General features: G+C 43.7%; 1 protein-coding gene across 2 annotated transcripts in view; it reads right to left on the bottom strand.

Moving 5' to 3' along the window:
• Positions 1-8,704, bottom strand: part of LOC131105031 (mannosyl-oligosaccharide 1,2-alpha-mannosidase IC) — a 160,595-nt gene extending 151,891 nt beyond the window's left edge. The window contains exon 1 of one of the 2 annotated variants that reach the window (XM_078790753.1): positions 7,185-8,704. In XM_078790753.1, the coding sequence (XP_078646879.1) occupies positions 7,185-7,742 (558 nt within the window). In that variant the 5' untranslated portion in view covers positions 7,743-8,704. The remainder of the gene's footprint in view (positions 1-7,184) is intronic. The other variant, XM_058052720.2, reaches the window with a different exon arrangement.
• Between the last annotated feature and the right edge of the window lie 3,322 nt (positions 8,705-12,026).

Genomic DNA, 12,026 nt, shown 5'->3' with positions numbered 1-12,026 from the left:
CACAAAGAGTCTTGGAGTTAAAAGCCTGGCAGAGGCGGATGTGAAGGGGATGGAGTTTCAGGGAAAAATGTTATTGGGACAACAACAGAGAACATCTGCAATCTGTTTACGAGGCCTCGTCATTAGCTGTGCGTGGCTTACCAGCAAAAAAAAAAAAAAAAAGCACTAGCATTTTGCAACACTTTCTACACAGGAAGCTGACCTTGCTTGTTTTTGCAGCACAAAGCCGTCTAATCTACCTGACAACACACAAACAAATGCCATCAAGACGCACAAAGTAAAAAAAAAAAAAAAGCAGGCCTCAATTTTGGGGTTAAGATCAAAGCAAATGAAGGGCAAAAAAAAAAAAAAAAAGACACCCTCGCGCTTGTTTTCCTGTCTCAATTTCTCTTCACCCCCTCAGGAAACATTCATAGAGCTTCCTCAGATAAATCTCTTATGTTTTTTTCTTCAATAATGTGTTACTATCGGACACGCAGCGTCCGCTATTGGCCTTGTGGATTGTGCAAACGAATGACCTGAATAAGTATTTTGTTAGCAAGGGTAGAGGGGGGGGCATGTTTGCTTCAAAAGTGTTTGTCCACCTGTGTCCTATTTTAACCCAAAATGCACTCATTCAACCTTGGAATCGATCTGCACAATTCAAGGTTTTAGCAAGCCGACCATGGTAATTCAATGTGGTAGGACTCCTCATTTGTAAATGGAATATTTTTGTCCTGAGAGGACTAAAAACTTTTTTTAACATTAATTAGAGTTATAAAATAACACCCCTATAGTGACCTTTGCAGATGTATTAATATTAGATATAATACATATAAGACATAAACAAGGCTCACGCTCGTGTGTAATGCTGTAAATGTGTTCCGGTGCTAAGGGAGCTGAGTTAGGGGCAGACAGGAAGTGACGTGGGGCGGTTCAGAATGGAGTTTTAGCTTGGTATGGGACACGGTATCCCATGTTAGGAATTACTGTGCTTATTCCGAGATTGTTCAAACCTGCAATAGCCTGTTGTCTTGCATTGGAAAGCTGCCGTACAATGAGGGAAAAGTAAATTCCAACATGTACTGTGACATTGTAATGCACATGGTAGGCCGCATGACGTTTTTTTTCATGTGATCAGGAGCTCAAAGACACCTCCAAGATGAGTGATGAAGTGGCCAATATGTCTCCTCCACATGTGAACCCACTTGAGTACCTGTGGGGCATCCTCAAGCAAAAGGAAGGTGGAGCACTGCAGGGTGTCTAACACCCATCAGTTCCACCAGTGATGCCATCACGGAAGAGCGGAAGACAATTCCAATTCATCAGCTTGGTAAGGAGTCAAACCGCTCGTTAATTATGCACAGAATTGAGATTTAATGGTCAAATTCATCCTTTGCGGCAGTCTTCTATGTTGTGAAGTATTCATAATACACACACACACACACACAACCCCACCATCTACTCACACATCATATCAATATCTGGCCAGCAGTGAACACACCGGAAAACATGCTTGAAGATGTCGTCAGCCGCCTGACTTTTGCACAGCGAAGCAAAAGGGATAAGCACAAATGTTCCAGCTCGGTGGGAGATCTGTTTGGTTCTCAGCATAGTGCCGTTTTCCCGGCACATGTGGTTTGCAGACAGCAGGAGAACGAGGGTTTGGAAGGAGGTCACAGCGCTAAAAAAGTGGACCAGCGGCGGCAGCTTAACTGCTGCTCATTACAAGCTGCAAGAGGTGCATATGCACACTCACCAGCCAAAACATTAGGTACACATCCAGACACTAACCAGTGCTATATCCAAAACGTGGCCTCAACGACAATTTGACTCGTACTGGAAATGCTCCATCTTCTGCATGATGACATCACAGGACTACAAAACTGCAAGTGTTTTTGCAGGAGCTACTTGCTAACGGCGTAAAATGTCGCCTGGCAGTGTTGATCAGTTACCAGTCACGGAAGTGGGCAACCTTCAAACAGTGTGGCCTTGTGTGATCAAGCAGTGATTGTCCCTTGTTTCACCCTCCACTGGCAGCACGCTGAGGAACAAGGTGGGGAGTCTGCTTGTTGGCAGCAGAGGAAAGAAACGTGTCCATTCACAGCTTGAGATGCTCAGTAGGCCGGACCATTGTCTCTCTGTGGGCGCCCTTTGCAAGCAGACTAATGCAGACCTCCACCAAGGGCAAGTGATGGTGTCTGATCATTTGTACAATCCTGTTTTAGCTTACTGGTTAACGTTATATACACCTGTGTTTTTCAACCTTTTTTGAGCCACGGCACGTTTTTTACATTGGAAAAATCTTGTGGCACACCACTAACCAAAAATGTTACAAAATGTCACCACGACCTCACACATGCATCAATAAGTCTATCGGAGGAACAAGGTAGGTGTTGCCACACGGACCAATATTACATTGCTCTGCCAGTCTTTACACCACAGACACTCCACAGTAGCCACGTTTACAGTTTTCTCTTTCCAAATGACCATTCGGGAAACAATGGTATCCATAGAAAGGAATATTCCAATCTCTTGTCTACATGCGCCGTGAAAATCAACCAGAATAGTCAATGGGGCATGCCCAGTAAAACGTAAACATCAACATCACGTGATACCGGCTACCCCAAGTTTTTCTTTCACTTGTTGCAATAACTCTGTATTGCCAGTTTTTCATCTGTCCAGTCTTGAAATTTAGTTTGAATCAAAAACAAACTTTGCTTAGTCCAGTGCCGATTGCTGGCCTCCATTTTTAAAAGTGAAGAACGTCTGGATCTGCGTGTTACGTCATATCTGAGCATGCGCTGAAAGAACGCACCCGGGATAAATTTAAACAGGAAAAGATCAAATTCAATCTTGCTAATATTTTATAATTAAACTCAGGACATGTTTTATATAGATATGTATTTTCTTTTTTAATAAAACTGCACTTGTGTATGGTGTATAGAAGGGTTTAGATTCTGTTCCACAGATGGCGGTAATGCATACAAAAGCTGCTTGCCAACCGCCAATAAACAACAGAAGAACGCAGTCTGACAAATTTCCGTTTGAGCGGGTACAAGATACCTCAATCGGATTGGTTAAAGGAATATTCCATCCCTGTTCAATTCTTTCCGTTTGAGCAAATATACCAAATGCAATTGGAATATTTGGGTCCATGTATTCATGGCTATTGACATAATATTTGCAAATGATGATTAATCAATGTTAATTATAAAAAGTGATATTGGATAATTCCTCACGGCAAACCTGACGGTTTCTCAAGGTACACTAGTGTGCCGCGGCACAGTGGTTGAAAATCACTGATATAGTTGCTATGGGTATGGCCGAGGTAATATCATTGGAAATATCATTCATTCATAGCAAAACAAATACAAATCCAACTGTCAAACATTGTCCAGGGGAACTTGAAGTATTTTTCTACAAATAAAATTCCATATCAGTCCTGTAGGAGGCAGTGATGTACATTACAAAATAGCTGACCACTGCCAAGCATCTCAGACGCCATTAGAATTCTCACTAGATGATCACGATCAGCACCACAATCTAGAACTGTGCCACTGTGAAGGTGAATGAATTGGCGAGTGGGACGCTTACACAAACATAAATCAAAGTCCAACACTGTGATCCGCGCTGCAGGGTAGTAGCCATGTAAGCAAGTCGTGCGTCTTTGAAAATGACACCAAAAAAGGCGAATAACTGGCAAATCACTTGGCCTCAGATGACCGCACCCACAGGCTCCAATCGACAACATTTGCCGAGCTCAGCTTGTAACAGGCAAAGTCACACTGACATTTTATGTGAGAGGGTAGCAGTCACCGAGAGGTCAATGCACGCGAGAATTGGGGGGGAGGGGCTGTCGTGGTGTGGGGGGAAGGGGGGGGGGAGTTTGTGCGACCCTCGCCGTCTGCTGACACCTCCGTTATCACGCCGCCCGTCCCCGCCAGCTATGACAGGCATGTGAGCGCAGTGAGAGGGTGTCAGGGAACGCAGCAGTAGGCAAACAGGATTTTCTGTGTCACAAGGCTGGAAGTCATCAGGGGGGAGGCAGCCAATGGCTGCCCCGCATCCTCAAGCCACCCTCCGCCTCCTCAAACCTTGAGTGGGTGCAGATGTGCAGTACTAGGACTACAGTTGGGGCCCCGATTCAGGCCCTGAGGGTACCATCTACACAAATCCAATCATCAGTTACTGTTTGTACTCTTTCCGACCTTTCCTTTTACCCTTTCTAAAAACACACTAGTGTCCCTCAATGTACATTTCAAGTATCCCGCAGGAGTTAATTAACTAACTCCAAGGTAACTTTACCTTTTCCGGGGCCTAATAAGGTATTAGTAAGTTCCAACACATGGACTTTATAGGTTAACCTAGAGCAGTGGTTCTCAAGTGGTTTGGCTACAGGAACCACCATCGCCCTTCATTGACAAGCGTAAAGCAAGCTTCTCTTCTCAATTCATTCATTCATTTTCTACCGCTTTTCCTCACGAGAGGCGGCGTACACCCTGGACTGGTCGTCAGCCAATCACAGGGCACATACGTATAGACAAACAACCATTCACACTCACATTCATACCTATGGACAATTTGGAGTCACCAATTCACCTAGCATGTTTTTGGAATGTGGGAGGAAACCGGAGCACCCGGAGAAAACCCACGCATGCACGGGAAGAACATGAAAACTCCACACAGAGATGGCCGAGGGTGGAATTGAACCCTGGTCTCCTAGCTGTGAGGTCTGCGTGCTAACCACTAGATGCCGTGCAGCCCCTCTTCTCAATTATCTACTGAAAATATTACATATATTAACTAGAACTTCAAATTTAAAAAAAAGGGACTGTATGCAACAGTTACAGGGCTACAAGCATCATACCCCTTCATGGGGGTATGATGCCTTTGCTAAGCCAGCTGCCAACAGTACCTTTAATAAAAAGACATTATGGTTGAGGTAGTGTAAAATAACACAGTATCATGACAATGACTTTTTCATCCACAAATTAAAAATGCATTTGAACAAAAAGTGTTTCAGTTCATATTGTGGGGGTTGAATCAAAGCAATATGCAGCACACATGGACCTGAATGTGAAATGAAACAAGAAGTGAAAAACCAACCCAGTCCAGTTATCATGATTCAACATGCAGTACATTCATTCATTCATTTTCTACCTCTTTTCCTCATGAGGGTCGCGGGCAGTGCTGGAGCCTATCCCAGCTATCTTTGGGCGAGAGGCGGGGTACACCCTGGACTGGTCGCCACCCAATCACAGGGCACATATAGACAAACAACCATTCACACTCACATTCATACCTATGGACAATTTGGAGTGGCCAATTAACCTAGCATGTTTTTGGAATGTGGGAGGAAACCGGAGTACCCAGAGAAAACCACGGGGAGAACATGCAAACTCCACACAGAGATGGCCGAGGGTGGGAATTGAACCCTGGTCTCCTAGCTGTGAGGTCTGCGTGCTAACCACTCGACCGCCGTGCCGTCCGTTAACAAAACATATCACCTCCTAAAACCACAATTGTCAACTTAACTTCTACAAAAAATAAGTATGAACCTTAACCTAAAAAAATGGGCAGTTACATGGAGTAAGCTAGTTTAGAGTTTACTTTCTTGTTTCTTTATGACCGCCAGTAATGTGTGACCTTAGTACCTGTTTCTGAGCACCAAACGGGGCAATAATCTATCATCTCCGTCTTGTTTGATTCACTTTGAGAGAAAATGCACTCAAACACTCGTGTTTGAAGTTGTTTTGATTTTTAAAAAGGCTTCGCTACACATCTTAAAATGCAGCGGAGAGCTCTGCCAACGATCAGTCAGTAAGCTACAGATGTGGGAGTTAGATGATTATGTTTTTCTTCAGTAGCCATGTTTACATGACGAGTTTTCTCTTTCCAAATGACCATTCGGGAAACAATGGTATCCATAGAAAGGAATATTCCAATCTCTTGTCTACATGCACCGTGAAAATCAACCAGAATAGTCAATGGGGCATGCCCTGTAAAACGTAAACGTCAGCATCACGTGATACCGGCTTCCCTGAGTTTTTATTTCACTTGTTGGAATAAATCCGTATTGCCAGTTTTTTGTCTGTCCAGTCTTGAAATTTAGTTTGAATCAAAAACAAACTTTGCTTGGTCCAGTGCCGATTGCTGGCCTCCATTTTTAAAACTGAAGAACGTCTGGATCTGCGTGTTACGTCATATCTGAGCATGCGCTGAAAGAACGCACCCGGGATAAATTTAAACAGGAAAAGATCACATTCAATCTTGCTAATATTTTATAATTAAGCTCGGGACATGTTTTATATAGATATGTATTTTCTTTTTTAATAAAACGGGACTTGTGAATGGCGTATAGAAGGGTTTAGATTCTGTTCCACAGATGGCGCTAATGCACACAAAAGCTGCTTGCCAACCACCAATAAACAACTGAAGAAGAAAAACACCACGAAGAAGAACGCAGTCTGACAACTTTCCATTTGAGCGGGTACAAGATACCTCAATCGGATTGGGGAAAAGAATATTCCATCCCTGTTCAATTCTTTCCGTTTGAGCAAATAAACCAAAGTGAATTGGAATATTTGGGCCCATGTATACTATTGACATAATGGCTATTGACATCATATTTGCAAATGATGATTAATCAATGTTAACTATAAAAAGTGATATTGGATAATTCCTCACGGCACACCTGACGGTTTCTCAAGGTACACTAGTGTGCCGCAGCACAGTGGTTGAAAATCACTGGTCTATATGACAGCACCCAGACTAGATTTTGGACAACACATTGCAATTGTTGTTGAAAAATACTAAAATAGGTGACTTTGGGCGGTAAAAACATTGTAAGGATAAAGCTACAAGTTGTCAGGGTTCAAACCGGTCTTAATGGCACCTGTCAACAGTCAGTAAGGCACTCCAGTTATCCTAAGTTGCCTTTTTCAGGATGTGCAACAGGAAGTCACAGTTTAAAGCATTTAAAGCTGATCCTTTTGTGCCTGTTTGACAGCAGCGACCGCCACAAAAACATCCAGCCGCCTTGTCACACAAATCAAATTCCTCGATGGGAATCTAATGACTTCTGTGGTGTGTGTCTGTGTGTGTGATAAATGCTGTGATGTGTTTGTTGTGACAGCTCGTGATGTAATAAGAAACAAGAGACATCTCAACAACAACGCAACATCCCTTGCCCTCCTCCTCACCTCTTTGACCTTTTCCCGCCGCTCGTTCGTCTTGGGGTCACCAGGTTTGCCGCCGTCCCTCCCCAGCATCGGCTTCAGCAGACACCTCTGGAACTTCCTGTGGCTGAAAGCATCCAAGCCGGCAGCGTGGTCGGACGAGGTCACTTTCTCCATCTCCACATTGGAGCCGGACAGGGTCAGATCCTCCTGCGCTTTCCCTCCAGCCAGGCGCTCCTCCGTGGCCTCATAGGAAGTGGGTGTTTTGCGGCCAAGACCCTTAGGTCTGGCACCACCACCACTGGTCTCCTTGGCGGACGTCACCCCCCGCGGGTGGTCCTGCTCTCTGGGCCGCTTCAGGTGCTCCCGGGCCTCATTCTCCAAGCCGGATCCCACAGTCACTGGCTGAATCTCGGTCTTGGACAGGAAGATCCGCTTCAGGCGAACCGAGTCTGGCAAAAAGAAGAGTGCCCCGAAGCAGAGGGTCACCAGGCCTGAGAGGAAAAGCAAGAAGACAAACTTCTGAGACAGACGCAGGCCCATGCCCGATGCAGAGACACCGGGCAACTTTCGGAACACCATGGAGGAACTTTTGTCTTATCTCCCCTGCTTGGATGGTGTATGGGTCCTTCAGGCGTATCTCTGAACAACAAAAACAGATCCTGCACACACACGCATGCACCGATGTCCTATCTTTATCGTGTCATCGATGGGACATGCATGAAAGAGCTGGCTGGGCCTACAGGCAACACTTCAGTGTTTTTGGTTTGCAATTATTTGGCAACAACCCCGCCGCCTAGAGCTCTGTTTGCACGCAATGACATCAGTGAGCTGCGCCGTCTCTGGTGCATGCTACCCGGCTTCTGTTTTCCAGCTGCTCCCTGAAAGCTTCTGGACGTTTTGTTTCGCTTTTTAATAGAGCCGTGGAGGAAACGTGTCACCGAGCAAAGTTGTGTGCCGATGCATAGTGCACACACGGTCGCCAAGAATAAACAAGCCCCCCTAAAAGCAAGCCGTGCATCGGTTTAATCCTCCACAACATGGATCGTCTGCACCATCCAAGCGCTCAAGTTCCAGGAAGAGGGCGACTCTGCTGCTGCTCGTCAACCCCGCCGCTGCAGCTTCTTCTCCGGCGTCAGCGCGCCGCGGGAAGCCGATGGTCGGATGTCATGGACTGGAGAAAGGAATGAAGGTTCCGTCCCACGCCAAGTTATTCGATAAAAAAAAATCCCTAACGAAACAATAAGAAAAAACGCCTCCACTGATTTAGTCCGAGGGCGAGGAAAAGGAAGGGGGGGACTCTGCTGCTGCTTCTCCCCGCTTAAGCCGCGCCTCGCTCGGCTTTCTCACGCCGTCTGTGCTGCGGAGGTCCGCCTGGATATGGACCACACAGCTCAGGTAGAGAGAGGAAAAGGGGAGGTGGGTGAGATCCAGTCCTCCTCTTTTACTACACGATCCAGTGGGCTACTCGTATGCCTTTGATGGATCCACGGAGCAGCTTATCACAACACATTTAATCCGGCCGGGGAGGGTTCTGATTCTGGTTTAAGCATCCACACCGCCTCCCCCAGCGGAAAGGAAGCTGGGGAGTGAAAGATAGAGCACATTATTCGTCAAGTATCATGAGAAAAGATGGAAAACATAATAGGAGTGAAAGTGGTTCAATAAGAGCAACAGGAACCCCCAAAAATGACTTCAGCCTGACATAGACTGTACATAAAGACCTAATCAAAATCTTAAAACCAGTTGAAAAATAGCTAGAATTTACCTTTTGCACATTTGGATCTTAAAAAGGTTTTAAGTGGAGCTACAATATGCAAAAGCAAGAAGGGGGAGTGCACAAAAAGCACTTTGAAAAAGTTATTTATTGAAAACAATTAAACTGAGGCGGCACGGTGGCTAGTGGTTAGCGCGCAGACCTCACAGCTAGAAGGGTTCAATTCCACCCTCAGCCATCTCTGTGTGGAGTTTGCATGTTCTCCCCGTGCATGCGTGGGTTTTCTTCGGGTACTCCGGTTTCCTCCCACATTCCAAAAACATGCTAGGTTAATTGGCCACTCCAAATTGTCCATAGGTATGAATGTGAGTGTGAATGGTTGTTTGTCTATATGTGCCCTGTGATTGGCTGGCCACCAGTCCAGGGTGTACCCCGCCTCTCGCTCAAAGATAGCTGGGATAGGCTCCAGCACCCCCGCGACCCTCGTGAGGATAAGCAACTAAACAATGAACAATTAAACTGAAAAAGGCTGTATATCAGCTGATCAAACGTTTAAGACCATCGCTTGAAAAATTACCAAAAAACTCTCCAAAACCATAACAAAAATATTTCTAAATAGGACCCAGTAATGAGTAGCTCCACTGTTCCTGTTAATCACTTAAAAAATTGGTTTGGGCATACTTGATGCGAGTGTTTCCGGGAAGCTATTAGGAACATTGCTCCAAGCGGTTGAAGATGGCTTCACCAAGGGCATCAATTGTCTGGAACTGATGGCCATTTTGATAAACTTCCCTCGCCATCCATCCCCAAAATGTTCTCTATGGGATTTAAATCAGGGGAACATGCAGGATGGTCGAAAAGAGTGATGTTATTCTCTCTGAAGAAGTCCTCAGTCAAGCGAGTATTGTGAACTGCAGCAATGAGGTCTACATATTAAATATGGCCAAATAAGTCAAGGGAAAAAACTTCTCATGTATTATTAAGAGTCCTACACAATCAGCTGTAAATCTGATGAGGTCAAGAATGTGTGACATGGAAGTGAATCAGTGAATTGCGTGTGACTGATCTACCTGTGTCCTCCGACTGATGAGTTCTGTACAGATGCTGCTGGGTGGTGACCTTTTCCTCGATCCTTCTTTCTGCCGTTGTCATTGATGCTCCATTTCTTTATGACAGTGACGAGCTGAACGTGGCTCTTTGGAAAATACAACATGACGAGAAGTATGCGAGTTTTCATTGACTAGACCAAGACCGAACGAAAATGTAAGTGGGTGGTCTGTCAGACATTTAAATAACGTGACATTTCTGCCTATATTGTGCCTGTAGTAAAGCTGCTCAATGTATCCTTAGAGCAGGGGTCTCAAACTCAATTTACCTGGGGGCCACTGGAGCTAGGGTCTGGGCGAGGCTGGGCCGCATCAGGTTTTCAAAAAAACAAAAAAAAAACAAATTTATTAAAAAACAGAAAAATGAATAAACTTTGCTTTGGTTCCGATTTTCTACAAGAAAAGCTCTGATAAAACATTCCACTGTTCTCAAATATCTTACTTTTTATTTTGTATTATTATTATTTATGTATTATTATTATTTATTAATTTTTATTTTTTTAAATAAGAAATAAAATAAACAAATCAAGAATAAAGAAAATCAATCAATAATAAATAAATATAACAATAATAATAAAACGGCAAATAATAAAATCTTAAGAAACCACATATAGTTGGTGGGTAGACAAATTATTTTTTCAGATTAAAATGAACAAAGCATTATTAGAGCCCTGTAGACATGACAAAACACGACTATAGTCACATTTATGCTTTTTTTATTTACAACATATTGCGCAACTGCAGGGTCTTGAGACACATGCTAACTCACAAACTCGAGAGCTAGCGACCTAAACGGTAGCCTCCAAGTTATTTCCTTCAAACTTAAAAAGCCAAAAACTTACCACTTCCACACGGATAGGGAGGATAACTATTAACAGTTATTTAACCTTTAACATGAACATTAATAAAACGTAATAATTTTTTCTGGGTACATGATACCATACAGCATCCATATCAAACTTGCGCGGGCCGCACTAACATTAAACTTTCATATCAAGATGGGGGCCTCAAACTAGTGTCCTGCGGGCCACATTTGGCCCGTGGGCCGCGTGTTTGAGACCCCTGCCTGAGAGCATCGTCGGTGTAAGCTATGTTCAATAGGCACATCAATCAAGGCCTTAAAAAGTATTTCAATTGGCTGTGGTGTCTTGAATTTTCAAAAGGGACATACTGAATTAATGTCGGAAAGGGCGAGTGAAATATTTGCATCCATTTTTTAATGCAATTTCTGTGGGAGTCTCATCTGCATTGTGTAGATTGGTAGCCACAGGGGTTGTCATGGTTTCTCATACATTCATTTCATAAAATCGCAACCGCCACAGATGACTGATAGGGCTGCAACTAAAAATTACTCTTTGTCGATTAATCTGAAGCTTGAAGATTGCATTAATCGAGCAACCAGTTAAGTCCTACACCTTTTTGGCTAATATCCATAAGAGCTACTGTACATATCTTGATAGTTAATCAATAATAAATCTTACCATCAATGCCACTTCTGATGCACCGTACTCCTCATCTTTCATTCTTTTTGCCATTTTCTACATCAAAAGACTCTGCAGAATTAGCCGGCTATTTGATCAAAGGAGTGAAGTTTACTTCTTGACCTCTCGATGACCCAGGTAGGCTACCAAATTATTCAGTCTGACCCAGAAAATATAAGGAGAGCTGGCCACCTGCACTGCAGTAGAAATGGATGGATGGATTAAAATGCATAAAGTTTTATATTTTGAACATTATTGTTGACACTGTGATTTCTGCAATGTTTTAATTTAATTGTGTTCAAAATGTGTTTGTGTTCAAAAAAGTCCTGAGCCATCGGTTCCCTACCCCGGTCCGTGTTTATTTGCAACCTTTTTCAATTTGTGACAATTTTTTCCCCCGTGACAAGTGTTTTTTTTTCAGTTGATTGATGCCTCAGAGTGCTTATTCTTTAGCAAATATTGTAAAATAAGAAGACTAACAGGCTATGTACTCAGGCAAGGACTGTTACGACATATACATCTGCTTACAGTGGCCCAATTATAAATATTTCATATTGCATTT

The sequence above is a fragment of the Doryrhamphus excisus genome, linkage group LG5, assembly GCF_037039965.1.
Source record: "Doryrhamphus excisus strain RoL-2023G ecotype Guam linkage group LG5, RoL_Dexc_Guam_v1.1, whole genome shotgun sequence".
In the NCBI taxonomy this organism is placed as follows: domain Eukaryota; kingdom Metazoa; phylum Chordata; class Actinopteri; order Syngnathiformes; family Syngnathidae; genus Doryrhamphus; species Doryrhamphus excisus.
The sequence above is the reverse complement of the archived record's forward strand: the minus strand, read 5'-3'. Positions and strand labels throughout refer to the sequence as shown.